Raw genomic sequence first — 19,897 nt, forward strand, 5'->3', positions numbered from 1 at the left:
ATGTTCATTTTGAAATGTGATGTTCAGAAGTATTAATTAAATGAACAACAGGAGGGAATGTTAGGACCAGTTTATAATATCTGTGTACAGAGATATATATTATAATGTGTGTATATAAGTTCTTTCTTTGATTTGTATTCATTTAATGGAATTCCTGCAATGTATTAATCCAATGTGTAATATGTCTGACAGTCCTTATCAGCTAGTAGAATTCCACTCCACTGTCTCCTCCTCTCCCCTGTCTTGTGATAATAAAGTGCTTGGTAGAGGGGAGGATGCGCCATTGTAAGTTGGGATCGTGTCCAGTGAGGTACATGGTCGTTTACAATCCTCGTACGAGTAAAAGAGATCTCGTGTGTCACGTGTCTTCTTTATCTGTGTGTGATCAACAGCAAGGGGGTTTAAGATAACGATCAAGAACCTATCAATATGTGTTGTATATTTGTATATTTGTTGCGGCCACTACAGGAAGATAGGTAAGGTTTACAACCAGATGCCACAAAAACAAGGAGCTAGGGTTTAGATCATGTCTGTTATTTACCTTTTTGCTCCACTTCTATTTTAAGCGTTGGAAGAGAATGAAAGGGGTGCAAGGGAAGAAAAAGAGATTAGTATGAATTAATCGCTAAGATTACATATGCAAGAAACATGAGACATGGACAAAGACAGGCAGACCTGTTCGGGGAAAAATGACAGACAGGTGAGAGAAAGATGGGACACCGCTGACGAACCCTGCCTTAGAGAAAAGGAGTAGTTATTTACATTGATCGTGCATGGGATCATGACCAACTGTTAAGCTTGGTTTATAACAGGAGGGGTCGATTTAGTTTCAGGCACAATTTGAAGGACATCCAACAGTCTGTGAGAATGTAACATCATTGATGGCAAACCATCAATATATTGTACATTAGTTTAGCTTGTGACATTCACCAATCCCAAAATAATCTTCAATGCTAGTTTGTCCCTTAGACAAGCACTTTTCTGACTGACAGATTATGACAGAGCATGGTATTAGTGCAACATTTTTAGCACTAATCTTATTAAAATGATCCACACTCAAACAGTTCTAATCCATCATTATACGGATGACTGCTTTATTTGTGCACATTACATGTTAACCTGCTTTAGTCTGGCAGTCTGGCAGAGCATGGCATTTCACTGCACATACTCTTATGAGCATGTGACAAATAAAACCTCTTGAATGTTACGGATGGGTTTGACCATTGATGGATTAATGATGATTCAGCAAATCATGGTATGATTTAAAAAATAATAAAAGAAAAGAAAATTATTTATTGGGAACAATGTTTCGGTATTCAGACCTTTATCAGGTTATTTGTAAATTCTTCATGATTTGGAAAAACAAGCATAATTTGGATGCAACCTTTCATAGTGTAAGCAAAAAAAAGTTGTTACATACTTCTACTATATGGACCCATTTTATATTATTTTGCTGGTTGCTTATATCTGTAGCTTCAGCGGTTTGTTCGAGGAATTTGCCTTAACACATTATTATAAAACGTGTGATATTTCTTATTCACCCATTGCCACAAACCAAACCTAACTCCAGGTGGAAAGCCAGGTTCATAGTGATAGCTAAACACAGCATATCTGTAGCTACTCATTTACTCTATCATCCAACACAATCTTAATCCAACGGAAGCAATTTCCCCATTCCGGTCATGGTTTCCTTAACGTATATGTTCACTTGCTTACATCCGTTAAATGTTCAACTTAGCCCCAACATACTATAGGGAAATTCGACCTTGGTCAAAGGGGTGTATTACAACAAATCTGCTTTGAGTTACGCTGATAATTAATACCACAAGTCATATAAAGCCAATATTACTCTAGTGTTACTGATAAATATAACATTCAATTGATAGCTAAAAAGTAGGCCACAAGGCAAAGCGATTGAAAGATACAATATTGCTCTTCAATGCTTCAAGTATTTTGCTACCCGATTGGGCACCCAAATATTATCCTTAACTTAGCTTAATGATCAATCTAACACCTGCCTGATAGCAAACACCCGCTCTTACACTAATTCACCATGTGGGAACAATAACAAGTAAATGTGTGACGGTGAAATACAGTGATGTTGTACTGTAGGCTATAAGAAAAGGAAAAGCTATCCAGTTTGTGGGTTGTGTATATTCTCTGCACTCATCAAGGAAGTTTATAATCACCCTAAATCACAGTAGCAAAACCAAATCAGATGGCTTATTCACAGTTGAACTGTGGGTCGAGTTCCAGGGTAAACATTGTGCTTGATTTGCTGAATACATTTGCGGTTTCCAATGATATTCATCTATAAATACTTCCTTATTTTTTTCTTAGGCCACTTAGCCATTTTTTTAAAACAAGGTCCTTAACATTGAAGTGTTTACACTTCATTGTGTAAAGTAAGCTAGGTACTGTGGTGGAGAAGCGAATAACATTAGCGCAACTTAAGAGACCGAATGATGACGAAAAAAACACACGATTGCCTGAGAATGTAATGAAAAATGCCTACTATAGCCGTTAGAAAAGCCCTCTTTTGTAATATATCTATCAGTTGTTTGAACAAGGGGGGGAAAATGACATGCGCGTTTAGAGACAAAGCTTCTTCTTTGCTTTTTAAATCCAGTCCAGTGATCAAAAGGTTACAACAAACAGTGTTCTGGAGAGAAGGCATGCCCCTATTGACAGCAAAAGAGAAGAAGACAGAAAATCAGGCTGAGAAGCACAAGTAATGCATGCCACTCTGCAGAAGAGATTTGAGGGCGCCACAGCTACCTAAGACATCAAACAGCGAGGGAGAAGTAAACAAATTAACAACGGTCGAGTTCCCAGAAGCTGCCCCCAACCAGATAAAAGAGAAGACGAAAGACAGAGGGAGAGAAACTGAGATGGGAGAAAAGGAGAGAGAGGTGGAAATCTGAAAAGAAAAAGAGTGGTTAGTAGAAACACAAAAAAAAAAAAGAGGGTGGGGAAAAGAAAGGCGATCATTGTGATCAGAAACCGCTCAGTGGAAGAAGAGAATGAATCAGGTTGCCCAGGAGGTGTCCTGCAGATTGCACAAGGGAAGGGAAGAAGAGTCAGTAACGTTTGAACATTGCAGAATTGAAACAAAACAAGACACCCAACCACCCAAAACCCCCTCTCCCATTGTCACCAAGCACCACAAACCGGCTCTGCTTTCCTGCTCTACAACTGCTTTACACATATGAGTTATGAATAATTGCATATTCCATCTTAATCCAATCCGCTCTGTACCTTTATTTTAATAAACTACAGGGCCTTTGCCTTTCAGAGTCTGAGGCTCCCTTTAAATTGCATGTAATGTACTTTAGTACTGACTAGACTGGCAAACTGTCTGTATCAACTTGGCTAATATGTCTGCTGTCCACTGCAGACTCAATTAGTGGCTCCAGCATTATTTAAGCATCAGGAAGCAAATAGAAAAATTACATAATCTAAATGTATACATACTATGTAAGGGACAATCATGTACTGCAGTCTACAGTAAATTATTTCCCCATATGTACAGTAGTACGACTACAATACATACAGTACATAAGTACATAAAGTAAATAATATGAACTTCTGTAGTAACGGAAAATGTGCCTTGTTAAAGCTGTTTTTTGACATGTGAAATATTCCTAAAAAAAACGTGTATAACACGCATGTAAAATGAGTATAACAGAGATAGTAGGTGATGACACAAAGCTAAACTAGCACTGATGGCTTAGAAGGCCTGTTAGTGCAGCGGATATGCCTCTTTTTTTTTACACAGCAGCATAGCAACAGACATAGATTTCTTTTCTTCTTTTTTTTTTACACAATTGCAAGAGCAGCCTTAATGAAGAAACTTCTTTGCTTTTATGTCTCCTGTTTCAAGGCAATTACCACAGCCAATTCAGAAGGTGACTTGGTGCAAGGTGAAGGTGAATAACCATCCCTGGCTTGTGCATGGTGATAATGAGGGTAGCTCTTGACATGAACCAAATTATTGCTGGGAAAAAAATGAAAATGGTTGAAATGTACGTGGTTTGTTTCAGGCTTTACTTGTAGGTGACAATGCAAAGGCTTAATGACAAGGATAATGAATGATTCATTGAGGTGAAAAAACTAAAACAAATTAATTTAACTGCCATTTAAATTTCAAAGGACACCAAGACTCTTGGTTAGGGAACCAATGCTTTGGGACTAGGCTATGGCCCACCTTTTGGGTCGGGGCTGTCAGGTAAGAATTTCTCTCCATTTACCCAGTCCCGAGTCAGGCTGGTCTCGTGGTCAGATATAACGTCTGTCTCTTTTTCTTTTTAAAAAAAAATTATATCATTGAGGTGGGGATTATGCTATTCAGTAAGACCCTGCATGTAATTCTGAACAGATTTCTGCCATTCAAATGTATCTGTAAAGACCGCAAAGTCTGATGGATAATTCCTAGTGTCAATTATGTTTCTATCAACAGTCAATCAATGGTTACAATTTCATGTAAGTATTTTATGTAAGCATCGGCTTTTCATTGCCTGCCTACCCAACACTTGCTTTGCGAGTCCTTCAGATGAAGGAGGTCGTTTCTCAAGGAATAGAATTACAATTACTCTGCAAAGATGTGGGGTACACCTAGACTGAAATTGAATTTCTTTCTTAATTTAATTGAGAAAATAACGAAAATACAGTTACAGTTATACAGCCCACTCCTAACCTCTACCGCTAAAAAAACGCCCAAAAAAAGAGGCCATGCACTTCCTTCCTGTCTGTGCTGCAGTCACTGATCAGCTTAACTCATTCTGTGCCACATGACGTCAAATACGTCATGAGGCCTGACGCCCCGTGTGCCACATGACGTCAAAGACGTCATGGAAAAACATGTTCAGAACCCAAGATATGATGATTTGAAGATTTGCTGCTCCATTCACTCTTTGTTTAACTACTTACTGAAAAAGGCTGTATCTCGGCTCCTAAGCACTTTTTTGAATTTTGCTGTGGCACTCAGAACCAAAATTCCATAAATAAGCATGGCATTGAAAGAGTTAATAGGGATTTAATATCTTGTCTTGCAAAACATCTTCAAAAGCCACGTATCCTTGCAAATCCAAGGGACAAATTCCTAAGCTTTTGGATCACTTCACAATTCTTTTTAAAATGAAAATGGTAGTTAAAATCTGTGCTTTAGTGCAAAACCTCAGTAAATCCTGCCACATTACAGAAACTCCCTGACATAAGTCTCACTCTAACACAACACAAAGACCATTCATATTTAATGTCTTCAACAAACTGATTGGTCATCGGGAATACATGGACATTTACGAGAAGAGACACAGGATTTGTTAGGGGAAAGAAACAAATCAGGGCACAGCTTACAAGTCACAGTCTACAACAACAGGCTAGTTAATCTTTAGGGGAAAAAGGCTGGACTGGATTCGACAGGACTGGACTCGACCATACAGGGGGGTGACACTTAGGGGTGGCGGAAAAAAATGATTAATGTAAAAATCACGATTCTTATTTTCTACGATTCCGAATCGATTCTCAATTTATTTTTTACTTATTTTCTTCCTTTTGGTGCCATAATCTTAACTACCCAGCTTCTCTCAACAGCTTCCAAAGTTGTTGCTCAAGAATCAATATGGTGAAGCGATTGGACGCACTTATGTATTATTTGCATCACTTGCTCTCTATGCATCACTGTGGCACTGTGTGTGTGTGTGTGTGTGTGTGTGTGTGTGTGTGTGTGTGTGTGTGTGTGTGTGTGTGTGTGTGTGTGTGTGTGTGTGTGTGTGTGTGTGTGTGTGTGTGTGTGTGTGTGTGTGCGTGCGTGCGTGCGTGCGTGCGTGCGTGCGTGCGTGCGTGCGTGCGTGCGTGCGTGCGTGCGTGCGTGCGTGCGTGCGTGCGTGCGTGCGTGCGTGCGTGCGTGCGTGCGTGCGTGCGTGCGTGTGTGTGAGAGAGACATGTTGTTGTGTCTTGTGCAATCTTTATAAATATCTACAATGACAACAAAACCTTGTTGACAAGGCAATTTTGATAGCTTGCACCAATTGGCTGCTTCCTCGCAGACACATATCTATAAGCTAGAGGGACAACAATTGGTCTGAGTTGTGTTATTATTATTATTATTATTATTATTATTATTATTATTAATAATTCACACTCACAGGATTCTTATCTGCCTGGTTCCTCAAGTGAGGACGTTCTTTGAACTCATTTGCAAAGGTAAACGGACTGGAGGAGATGTGGAAAGTTGAGAATGTGAATTGAATTAAGTGAATGTTATGTATGTTATAATTTGCAAGCTAACTTATTCGCATCAGTCATATAGGAATATTGTACACTGAATGATATACTGGCAAGTTTATTGGCAATGGATAACATTTATCGGTAATCGTTTTGAATTGCGAATCGATTTTGAATGGAGAATCAATTTGGATGGAATCGTGACCCCAAGAATCGATATTGAATCAAATTGTGGGATACCAAAAGATTCACACCCCTAGTGACACTAATCACTTACCAGGACAGTTGAGATAGGATACATTCTGTATTCGTAGTCCTATTCTGTGTGGGCATGGACCTCCTTGAGAAGCAAACAGATAGGACTAAAGTCATGCACGCAATGCTTAATGTTGAAGGGACGATCACCAGGGAATCATTTATTGCGAACGCGGAAGGAGGCGCGGCGAAGCCGCGCCTCCGACCAAGTGGAGCTTACTATGTAACTCTGCCTGGGTTGTGTCTCTGTATCTCTGTATCTCTGTGTGCATGTCTCTGTCTGTGTCTCTGTGTGCAGTGTGGCTCAAATCCTCAGCCCTGTGTGCAGCCAAGTAAATGTCCAATATAGACGTACCATACATCAAATGAAAGGTCTTTGAAAACTGAACACACCTGTCAAGGTTGCGTTTAAGCCCGCCCCTTCCCCCGGAAGCCACGCCCCGGAGAAGGCTCCTAAAAACTCCCCATTGAAACCCCATGTTAAATGAAAAGTGCCCGATTCGCTCCGAAACTTTTTCTACCCCCCCTAAGTGGGGGTCTACGAACAAATACTTCGGGCTCGGATTTTGGCTCCGCCCCCCGGAAGTGGGTGAAACAGGCACTTCAAACACTTTGTTGAATTGTTCAAAAACATTCAAAGTTTTTTTTTGGTGAATTTCTATTTTTCTAAGATGCTCCTTTTAACGCAGAATTTTTTTCTATTTTTTATATATTTTTTTATTGGTTATTTTTTTTTAGATGATTTCTTTTCATTATTATTTTATTTTTTTTGCGTTCGCTTCCCGCGTTCGCGCGTCTTACTTGTTAGATACACTTTGCCAGGAGTAGCATATCACAGACCCGTGTTTGTGCAGATCTGACTGATGCCGTGGTGCACATGGGGGAACCAAAAGCCCAGTGCAACAGCAGGTGCGCACGAGTCAAGTGCACCTTAAGGCTAATCCTACCATTAAGGTTTGAAGTTGCACAGCAAGAGGTGCAATCGATAGTTCACTTTAGTATGAGGCACATGGAACAAGTACAGTTGAGAAAACCAACACAGGTAGAGGGTTTGAGGCAAAACAAAAGTGAGTATATTTGGCCGTGCTCCATTAGGCTGAATCCAATGCTCATTATAGCTGATTCTATTATTAATTACAGGTCCTCAAAACCTCGGAGACATTAACCTTTAAGTTGTAATGAGGTTCGCTCCCTAATAATGTTCACTTACATATTCTGATTTAACTTCATGGGGAAAATGGTTGGGCAGGCAACCTGGAGCTGTGGAACATATACTATAATTCACAGAATCTGTGTGTGTGTGTGTGTGTGTGTGTGTGTGTGTGTGTGTGTGTGTGTGTGTGTGTCTCTGTCTATCTGTCTGTCTAAATTTGTCCCTGGCATAACTTTCAGACTCAAACTTGGCGTGTGTGTCTCATAAAACCCTGAGGTGTGCAGAGCCGAATGGTAATTCTGACGGACCAACGGTTTCCGAGAACTGAAAAATATATGTATTGGTCGGCCGCGGGTCTGAGAAAGAGGCAAGATTATCTGTGTGTTCGGGAAATTGTATGCATCGGCTTCACTGATTGGCCAACCCAAACTGTCGGCTTCCTGGATTGGCAGAGCATCACGTCACGTTTTTGCCCCTAAGCCTGTATAAGTCCCTGATTGGCTAACCCGACCCGTCAGCTTAACTGATTGGCTTCACATAACATTTGTGCCGCATAACAGTATAAATGGAACGACTTGAATTGTTCCCGACATGCATGGCCCCAAGTAGGCTGGGCGCCGTCCTAGTAATGCTTAATTTATGGTCTGTCGTATGATGGTGTCACACGTCGAAAATAGCCAGCTATTCACAAAGCTCACAATGCTCACAATTGCACATGCAACACATTGTGAGCTTGTTTATTGGCTATTTTCGGCACAACAAAGTATAAATCGTGATTATGGGTTATGTTTAAAAAATATATATATAATAATCTTGGTAAATGACCTGATATTAAATTAACATTAGATTACATTCTATGACGATATGAAGCTAGAATACATGTAATCCATTCAAATACTGCCAAAATACTGCCTTGCCATCACTGCTACTCTAATCATTTCAGTTCCACCTGATTAGGGATTCTGGCAATTCATCTAATTTCTGGTGATTAATCAGTTAGTAAAGGTTAGATGGGGGTTTTAGCTCCACAAATTGCTAATGAAAATGGAAGCTTAAAGGACAAAGAGGAATTTTAATGCCAAAGGCAATCTAAAGATTGTTTGGGGGCCAAATGGCAATGAATATTTTAGCATCCGACGTGCAGCAAAATGTTAACGCTATCTGTTCGTATGAAATATTACCTTGTTGACTTTATGTGTAAAGGCGCTCTGTTCCGTTATGTAACGGAACATCTGTTAACATATTTCAACACCTGTTGTACCGAGGGGGTATTGAGCCATTAAGATGAGCGGTGTTTCTCGACTGATAGTTCTCCTTGCAAGACTGAGTAATGGTGCACTGGCTTGCCCTCATCAGTAGTCAGCGTGACTTCTATCACCCTGCCCCTCTAGTCTGCTACCTCATAACCTGGCTCGGCAAAGTCTGCTGGAAAACATGGTGAGCACATCAATAATAGAAGCAGCATAGAGGAGGAACAAAGGGTTTTACAGGTTATCTCTTACGGGAGGATGCTCATGAGTTGACACGGATGGAAGGAGAGACAATAGAGGAGGCGCTATGAGAAGTGTGTGGGGAGAAGGACAAACCATAACAAAAAACTAAGTGAAGACGGGAAAGGAAGGTAAACTGAAAGAAAGAAAGAGAGAGAAAGAGAGAGGGCGGGTTAAGAAAGAGTAGCTAAGAATGGGTGGGGGCGTTGAAAGGGATTCTGGGGGGAACGTTTCAACTGATGACAGAAGGTTCACACTTACTGTAGGGCACACACTCATACTGGACCTCCAGGTACTTGTAGGTCCCTGGGCAGGGGTCCGGGAAGACGTCCGAACCAGTGATCACAATGCACTGGGTCCGATTGTTACACCTAATCACAAACACAAAGGGGATGGGGGGGTGGGGGGGTTGAGTTCAAATTCATATCTATTACAGAGAAATTCATACCATTTATTTCTACAAACTCATCCCAAGAAACAGACGATACAAAACACATGAAACCGGAGCTAAGATTAATTCAGTGCAGCAATGGAAAAAGTAAACACAGCTCAGAGTGGAAGTGGAAGTCAGTTGAGTTAGACGACAATGGGTGAAACGATTGATGCTTTATGTCAGAACGTTGGCAATGTTGTTCACTGTTGTGAATGTTATTCATTTTCAAGGTCAATGCCTTTCTGTTCAGTTTCATGCTTCAGCCACTGTCTTTCGCTCTATAGCATATACAGTATGAGTTTTTTTATAAACGATTTATTGTCCACAAAGTAGAAAATGTCCCAGATGTGTATAGACCAGAGATTCCCAACATGTGGGCCGGGGAAGCCTGGTGGGCCGTGAGGACAGTGCAAGTGGGCCCCCCCACTAAGATTTAATTGATAATATAACAATAATATAAAAAGGATTATTAATAATGTAAAAAAAAAAATATGTCATGGTGTTTTTCTTTAAAATCTTGAAAGAAATTTGTTTTCATTGAGATACCGAATAGGAAATTAAACTATATTACATTAGTTCGTTTAAAATAAAACCACCCATCTGACCACTTAGTGGACAGATGGGCGGGGCCGCGAACCCTTTCCAGATATTTAAGTGGGCATGTGTTACACATAAGGTTGGGGGGGCACTTCCTGTTTTATTAATTTTTTGCAGTACCGTCTCTGCATTTGGGAACAGTGGGTGGGTGGGAGGGAGAGCGGGTGGACGGGAGGGAAATGAGGGGTACCTATGTATTACATATGCTTACATTTTAAGTTTACGAATGAAGTCCTCACATGGGAGGAAAAAAACCTGTAAAAAACCCAATAAACAGATATATATTAAAAAAAAGGTTGGGGGGCGCTGGTACCGACCGTTCCAACAACCCCACAAAAGGTATACGACCTTGTGTGACCCTCCTGCCTTATAGTGCAACATTGCATGTTTAGAACCAAAGACCACGAGATGGCCAGCGCCATAATACATTCTGTTCCCCTCTCCTCTTGTAAGAATAGTGACCTTTAGCATGTGTGTGTGTGTGTTGGAGACAGCTCTAATTGAACCAGGAGTGCCGTTCATATGTCTGGGGAATCGCAGCTGACTGACCACCCCCCCATTGGAACCACGATAATGACATCAATACCTCAGGCAGGGTCTTTGCAACTAGGTGTGGGGGGGGGGGGGGGGGGTTGGAGAAGGGACAGGGGGGTGAGAGTGGGCTAATAAGTGATGTGAACAATCCATATCAATAACTCTGTTCTGCTGATTTAGCAGTGCCCAGAGATAATAATAACACCCCAGATTTACATAGCGATGTTCTAAGTACTCAAAGTCCCTTTACATTCGGGACATAGCCCTTTATGCAGGGGTGCAACAGTTAATCAAACTAGTCGATTTAATCAATATTAAAAAAAACACAGATCGATAATTGTATAAAATAATCGATTCATAATCGATCCCAATTTTGGACGTGTCATCATAGGCCAAAAGTAAAAAATAAAATAAAAAAAACATTTTGAAATGGCCGACCTACAAGCTTTTGCATGAAACCATTGTGGAATGAAGTATAAAACAGGGCGTAAATGGTTAATCGATTCATTGATGTATTAAATAAAATATAATAAAAAAAATATATATAAAAAAAACTACTAGTTGCAGCCCTACCCAGAGATGACATTTGTTTCTTATAATCACGGACCAGTAGGCAAATTTACATAAAAATCTTTGGAAAGTGAATATACTGGTCCTGCTGTGTGTGTGTGTGTGTGTGTGTGTGTGTGTGTGTTATTCACATTATTTGGGAATGGACCAGCGCTGTGTTGGGTTCCCAACTGAAAACCAGCGTCTCTGGCGGGCATAAACCTTGTATCTCCATACTTCCAACTTTTTTGTTTCATAAATTAATGCACTACTTCGTCATACAAGAGCGTCGCACAAAAGCAGTTCAAATAGCAGATCTACAAAGCTCACACCGCTTGTAGATCGGCTATTTTCACTAATTCAGTTCCGTTTTTTGTATTATAATGAAAAGCGAACGGTTTTGGACATACAAGGTTTCCACCCGACAGCGACGTTATCTCATCTGCATGCCCTGGGTACATATTGTACAGTCGCTTGCAGCGCGGGGAAAAAAAGAAAAGAAACCATCCGATGAGGAGAACAAACAGCCCCGGTGTTCAACTGAAAAGCCCACTAAATCATGATAACTCCAGGAGCAGAATTAGCTATTTGAATATTTTTTTTCTGACCAGCACTGAAGGCAATTAATCTCCCATGGCTGGCTTCTCACACACACACACACACACACACACACACACACACACACACACACACACACACACACACACACACACACACACACACACACACACACACACACACACACACACACACACACACACACACACACACACACACACACACACACACACACACACACACACACACACACACACACACCAGCTTGTTTGACCATTAAAATAATTCACAGCTCTATTTTCTTCAAGTGCAGAGAAAGGGAATAATTTTCTTTTTTACCCACAAAGGAAGAAAATTTACAATTTATTTTGTTTGGTAAAGGGAGCTAGAACCCCATGTGAAATACAATTTTAATAGTGCAGAAAAAACAGAAGAGCAAATGTATGTTCTAAATTTACAAGACAACAGTGCAATTACAAGTGTGCGTGTACTGGGGAGTGCCATCTTAGGGATGAAACTATCAATTATTTTCTTAGCAATTATTCTATTGATTACGAATTAATAAATTGAGAAGCACGTTTTATTTATTTTTTCAATATATCGACACAAAAATGTTCTAATAGATATTTCATAATGGACTAAATCAATTAGCCTATTTTATACTTTGTCATACAACGGTGTCATGCAAAAATGCCAAGCTCCCAACGCATTGCATTGATGTGACGTGTTGTGAGCTTGTAGGTTGGCAATTTTTGCTACTGTATTTTATTAACTTTTTTCAGAAAAAGATTAGATTTTTATTATTTATTCTATTATTGTATTAAATTGATTACAGCGATTAGTTAGATTAACTGTTGTCATTTCTCATGCGTGCACATGCTGGGGAGTGGTCTCACGAAGCATTTTACTTTATTATGTGAATATCAACATATTTGTTTTGATGGAAATGAATTACTGCTTTAGAAGCTAAACATGCACTGCCTGCTGGGAGCCATAATGTGGTACTTTTTTTTAACAGGTAATATTTCAACATTACAGAGCAGCACTCTCCATATTTTATTCGTCCACTTTGCCGATCCCATGCTTTTAGCTCATGCATGAGCAAATCAAGCAAGAATAATATAAATGACTTGCTTTTACCCAACATATTGCGATGAGGAGAGTGCCATACAATGTGACACATTGGCCGATGAAATAGAATGAAATCACAAATAAAATTCATGACACTAATAAGACCTGCCACTGTTCCTCATGTTAATGTATTCAAACAAGGGGAGGCGTTGGACAAAGAAAATATTCACCCATATTTCCGATGGCACAATGTGAGCGTAAGTGTTGATACGTCTTTCTGATGTATTGCCCTCATTTCTACAGGCTAGGGAGCAAGGGGGTCCCTGATCTATGGGACTGTGTGACTCGCAGCCTGTCTTCTCTATGAAACTGTGCGCATGCCACCTCCTGAGACCAATTGAAAAAGCCCTAATGAGTGTTCTAGGCTTGTTGCTAACCCTCAATTTAGGAGCGTAGCATGTAATTGAAATTTACCCCCATGAAAAGTTCACCTTTTGGGCCTGCCGAGGCACAAGGTCTCCAAATGAGGACTAATTAAAGATATGTAAAATATGATATTTCTGACTCTGGTGGTCTGGGGCTACAGAGTAATTAAGTATGTACATAATAAAAAATGATGTCAACGGCACTAAGGCAGTCTTTCTCCAGAGTGAACCATTCCATTTTAATCAATGTCTTGATTGCCAATCATGATTGCCTTCATGGGGTAGAAGGAGAGGTGGTATGCTTTATCTGAGTGGATGTACTGGTAGGTTTAAATTTCTAAATGGAGAGGAGTTTACTATATTCCAACTAGGGGTAGTTAAAAGCAAAACCTAAAAAATATGTTGATACGCAACATTTCCCCCTCATTAATTACAGACGACTCATTTTAACATGGTCATTATCAGCTAATTGTTTGAGGATGTGATTAGATATGGTTGCTCTCTAGCTCTTATAAAAAAAAATACAAGTTGTGGGACAATAAAGATTGTATACTATAAAAGTAATCTTATGTACTATGTAGCCTGTTTCTCTTGTACGTATGTACACCTATTCATGATTCATTAGTTCCACTTTCAACCTGGTGTGACTATTTTCCAAAATGTTCAAAGATTTTCAGAAATAGTAAAAATAGCAGATCTACAAGTTAACGTGTTGTGATGCAAAGTGTTGTGAGCTTGTAGAAAAAATTGGTTATGAGTGGTTAATTTCTGATGCATGCATTTCTCCAAAAATATATAAATAGAGAAAACATTGCTAGACAGATGGTCTTAAAGGTTTCATGACGTTCAGTTTTACCACACATTAAAAGTCTTTGTCATGGTCCTTCAAACGTGTATAGACAGTTTTAACAAAAAAAAAATCCACTCCATTGATCCATGGCAGGTGTTTTTCTCTCACATTTCTAAAGCCTTTTCAACTGCAATGAAAAAAGAAATCTTTGCCTGCGGGTGTCGCTGGTGAGGGATTTTGCCTGTCAATCATCGCCTCTGCTCCGCCCCCCCCCAAAGGAAAGGATAGGGGAGGGGCGAGGAGGAGAGTGGGCGGGATTAATCGGCTGTGACCTCACTGCCAAGCTCAGATTACTTTTCAGCCTAATTATTCAGAAAACCCCATACCACAGAAAATCCACTGAATGTTCAAAGTTCAGATTTTGTGGGTGTAATTGAAGTCATAAAACCCCCAAAAAAACATAAAAAATTAAAAAAGTGAAAATGAATGTCATAGAACCTTTAATAACTCATGCAAATAAGTAATTAAGAGTTCTTCTCAACCTCCACACTTGTACAGGCAACACCACTGGAAGCAGAAACCTAGCCTATGTTCTCACTGCTGGCCAGTGAGCCGGCATTCCAAATCTAAGCCCATCATATCCCTGACCTTTTGGGAAAGACTGGCATCAGTGCAATTAAGAAAGTCACGAGAACCCCCCCCCCCCCCCGCCCCCCAAAGATCCAAAGCAAATATCCTTCTAAAATGAGCACAGTATGCTGACAGCAGGAGAAAGGGGTGTGATAAGATGCCAACAAGGTGTAACTGATAGCACTCGCGATACCATGCAACCACGTCCAATTTAACCATCCTCCACTGCCATCATAAAGCATGTCAAAGGAATAATTGGACAGTGAGATAAGGGTCTAATTGAATAATAGCTTGCTTCAAGTGAGAAAAATGCCATACATGTTTTTAGCCAGACACGACCAAGCGCTTACACTATCAGTCAGGATGCTACCGACTGTGTTGTCACCGACCGTACCAAAATGTTGACGTTGGCACCGCTACGGTTTCTATGCTAACAAGATTCTACGTGCCTGTTTGAGTGAATTTTATGGAGGCTGATGATAGTGAATATGATGTGAAACACTACATGTTAGCGCTGGAGTACAGGATCAGGAAAAAACACAATATCCCTCCCTCAAATCAGGTACCATGGTACCATGGTGAATTCTAACACCAGTACTCTGTGCAGCATTGGCTTCTAATCTGTTGAAGCCTAGATTGTTTTTCTACTGCCTCTCAGTCTCCCAAACCCCTTGGCACTTCCGAGCTTTGAAAAGACAGAAGGCAGCTATTTCAAATTCACAAAGCGCAAAAGAAAAAATATGGCAGCCAGAGCAAAAAAGCAATCGCTGCGTATCTGGAGGAGAGAGAAAGGCGGCGTGAGTGAGAGGAAGCCATTGCAGAAAGGCGGACAATTTACTTCCCGTTGCTCCCAGTTTGAATTTCAATCAAATTAGCGTCTGTTAAACTCAAAGTGACCCGTCTAGCTCCATTTCATCTGAAATGCTGATGAGGTTCATGGCACAATTATCAAGGCAGACATCTCTCTCAAGAGGCCGCCCCGTTGATAGCAGAGGCCACTGAAAAATTAAATCATTTCCAGGGACTCAAAACAGCAGCTAAAGAAACAATGCACTGCAAAAGGAAAACACAGACACACACACAGTGTATATACAGTGCTACAGGGTCGCCACACACACACACACACACACACACACACACACACACACACACACACACACACACACACACACACACACACACACACACACACACACACACACACACACACACACACACACACACACACACGGCTTGTAATCACTCTCAATATCAGTAGGGTTTAACCATTTACCACAGGGTGGTCTAATAATGTTTCAGGAAGTGGGTTGTTAGAAATTAACCGTTTGCATCCAATGACCACCTTCAACATTGTGTCTGACCTAATATCCGGGGGAGACATCCCAGGATCTGGTAATTGCTGTCACATGCTTTGTGTTTATATTATATTTACTGCTGCTCAGTGGGGGTTCTAGCCATTCACTAAGTCCAGAGGAAACACTAGCCTGACTTGTATGTCTCCATCTTCTAATGGCATTATAGCCATAAATAAGTCAAATTACTATCATTTTATCCCTTGGACCGTAGCATCCCTATTTTGGGACACACATTTGGTGTAAATAGCTGATCTACAGGCTCACAATGCATCGCAGCGTGAAGCGCCGTGAGCTTGTAGGTCGTAATTTTTTTGCAAAGATATTTCATGCGGCACGAAAAACAGGAGGGGGCCTTGCATAGCGCCCTTGGGAATTTGGTCAACTAAGTATAGGGTTTATTTAAGTGGTTAAGTCAAAGCTGATCTTTTTAGACAGAGCTTTTTAGACAGAATGCATTGCTGGTGGCTAGGCTTCAATAGCATGTGATAATTATTTCTGTATTTGAAATGCCATTGAAAAAGAAGAACCTAAAATGATCACTCTCATAAATATGTTTAGAGTTGCTCTGCCTGTTCAACCAGTGGATATAATTGTTATGCATTTGGCCGCAGACTCCCATCTGAAAAAGGTTTTGTGCCAGGGACCCCCAGAAGAGAAGTTTTTTTTTAATGTTCGTGACGTGCTGTGAGCTTGTATATATCTGCTATTTTTGAATAACCAAAGTAAAAAACATGGTTAAAATGATTGTGATGCTATATTAACAAATTCTGCTGGGGATTATTAGCTGGTGTTTGACTCACAAGATCCCCTACTAATGTCCCAGTTTCTCAGCTGTTGTTTATGATTTGTATTATTATTTTTATCATTCCTCTTAATCAACGCTTTATGAAAAAGCCTTCTATTAGAGCAAGTTTCATGCCCGGTGAACTGGCATCCACCCCGCTGGAAGGCCTGGGCTGATTCTGGACCTTTATGAAATCTTAATCGGCTGTGCTTTAAATAAACACTAACACACCATATGTACGGAGAGGAACTACAAGGCAGTGTGCTGTCAGGCGGCAACAACGAGCTCCTTGGAGAGCATTGCAAGCACTCCTGTCACTGATATAAATAGTGTAAGCACCTAGCATTATTCAATGGCCAACATCTGATGGACAGGCTTTTTATTTATTTATCTATTTGTTTTTTTTACCGTTCTCCTGTTTCTGTACAAACAAAGCAATTCTAATAACAAATAAAAAGGTATTGTGTGAGGGTAATAAACAAAACAACAACAAAAAATATTCCAGGTGTTTACCGAACTTTAACTGAATAATGCAAGGCATTACGATCTTATACTTAAACTATTTTATAGCGACAGACTGTAGACAGCGAAGAGCTTCATTTTATAATAAACCGTGCCATCGAGCTGGAAGGTATTTTGAAAAGAAGCACCTATTTAAATACCCAACGATGAATGGCAACAATTAGCTTGATATAAATTATTTGGAAATCAAACTTAGAGTGAGTCAAATATCCAAGCTCCTGGCAGATAAATGTACCATCCATGATTAGAGAGCCATCTACATTGATCTTTCTTGATAATGATACGCTCCTCTGAAAAACCTGTGATCCGCGAGCGCAGCCAGGGCCCAGCCATGTTATGTTACAGCGATCAATGACCTTGTTATTGAATACTTACAATGAAGCTCATTAGTCAAAAAAGAAATCAATAGATGCGGGGCCACTTATTCATATCTCATATCTGCATGTGCCGCTTTTCATGAAAATGATTAATCAAGACGGAGTTGTCATCTTCTCTAGTCCCTCCAGGTATTCTGATAAACAGCAGTGGTCAAATTAGGATCAATACAGTTAAGTATCAGATGGTGAGCTCATGAGCAAATGAACTCATCACAGAAATGTATTGGAATATATTTTAAGTATGTTACAATTTAGCCTTGTATGCTGGTGTGGCGAGCTTTAGTTTTAGTTTCAGTTCTAATCGCAGTATATGACATGTGGCGGTCAAAATGGTAGCTGAAATAGTTGAAAACATAATCTGCCACGAATATCCAGAGATGATAAAAGGCAAAGCAAAAAAGCTGGGAGGAAATATAAATACCGAAAATGTAAGAACATTAGGAAATCAACAAAATGTCCAATATAGACAAGTGTAAGTGGTATGTCTAAAAATCCCTCAACTCCGGGGGCGAGAAAGCCCTGAAAAATGGCATCCATTAATATTAGTATCAAAGAATTCATTATTTTAATAAACTACTGTCATTCAATTTCACATCTGCCAGGGAGTTGCCCACGTAAAGGATTCCTGTACCGATTATCACCCACTTGAGTCAACTAATTGCTTGCAGCTGAACACTCTAATTGAGCCATAGCATTCCTAGGGCTATTTTCATAAAAATCATTGTGCTCATGAATATAATATGCCAACCAGATATAAAAACAACTTTGGAGTGCCAACAGGATCCATCAAACTCAGTGAAGCCTCGATCCAATTCTCCACACTTCAGGACAACATCAATTTAGGGATGTTTAAAAGTGAACACAGTTTTCTAATTGCTAAGTGCTAATGTGATTCGTCCCCCCTCCCAAGACAAAAATTAGTAGACCTGGGCAATTATAGAAACAAATATTGGCCGCACCTCAATTATTTTATTGTTGAAGGCCGTACAGTAGAGAGCAAGAAAATAAAAGAAAACTATGGTTGTTTATCCACTGTGTGCAAGTGCCCCACATATGGAACAATTCAGTTTACTTTTAGCTCAGAGAGCATAAGTTTTGACTTGCGGAGGACTTCGACCTCCTGGCTACAAGACCATACTCCACATTTCAAATAAGCAAAAACGAAATCCACTGTATTTTCTGGTTTTGAAGATAATTGATTTTGGCAGCGGAGGCATTGTTTCATTACATTCGCTTCCTATTCGAGCCTGGCCCTATAAATAAACAGAAAAGGAAAAAAAATCACTAATTAGTCCCGCATGCGATACCGAGTGCAAGTCAAGCTGTCCCTAACAGTGCAGATACACTGAAACGACGAATCGCCTTTGTCGCCAACTGTTTGCTGCTGGTGGGCTTGTCGCTAAAACGCAAGCTGTGTTTAAATGTTTAATCCCCCTAAAAAGCACCAACAATCTCCAATAAGTTTCACTATGCTTCATTTTGTTTTTCTCTGTAATAATTCAGAGCGATTGTGAGTCATCCTGGTGGGTGTAAAAATATAAAAAAAAATCTTGTCATACAAAATGGAAGAATGGTACTTTTTGACAGATGGGTAACACCTAAATGAAACATACCCACATGTTATTACCATCGGCTGCCATTTATCCATCTGTGAAATAATTTTGTGCTAAGTTTTGTGTCCATTCTGTTCATCTCAAGTGGCGTCCTGCGTGACTGGTGAAATGGAATACAGGTTGCTATACTGTATCCGCCATACACCGAATAACAAACATTGCCAATCTATAAGCCAGTGTTAAAGTAGCCAATCTAAGCAAATGTAGCCGATCTACCATCTCAGGAACTGACTGGGGAACAGGAGAGGTGCATAAATATCGCCGCCTTGTGACACCTGTCACATTCAACAACAATTGACGTATTCTCAACTGAAGCTCTCCTCGCCTGCTCTGTTCCACTTTCAATCCCACAATCCGTCCGCCTATGTATATCTGCCCTGTAAATGTGTTTTCATGACATTTTGATTGTTTCGGATTTCGTGGGCTGATTTTGCACATTTACATTACATTTTAATGTAACACAAAAAAAAGGAAAGAAAATAAAAGAAATATGTCGACTGCAATAATGTATGGCTGATTTTCCCATAAATAATGCA

The 19,897-nt window shown here is 40.1% G+C and overlaps 1 protein-coding gene across 9 annotated transcripts in view; it reads right to left on the reverse strand.

Annotated features, from left to right (window-relative positions):
• The window catches only part of adgrl2a (adhesion G protein-coupled receptor L2a), a 127,859-nt gene that overhangs the window by 54,232 nt on the left and 53,730 nt on the right, over positions 1 to 19,897 (reverse strand). For all 9 annotated transcript variants that reach the window (XM_080430110.1, XM_080430107.1, XM_080430115.1 and 6 more), the window contains one exon: positions 9,385 to 9,494. In XM_080430110.1, the coding sequence (XP_080286236.1) occupies positions 9,385 to 9,494 (110 nt within the window). The remainder of the gene's footprint in view (positions 1 to 9,384; positions 9,495 to 19,897) is intronic.

This window comes from Gymnoscopelus braueri (genome assembly GCF_963280865.1).
Source record: "Gymnoscopelus braueri genome assembly, chromosome: 6".
In the NCBI taxonomy this organism is placed as follows: domain Eukaryota; kingdom Metazoa; phylum Chordata; class Actinopteri; order Myctophiformes; family Myctophidae; genus Gymnoscopelus; species Gymnoscopelus braueri.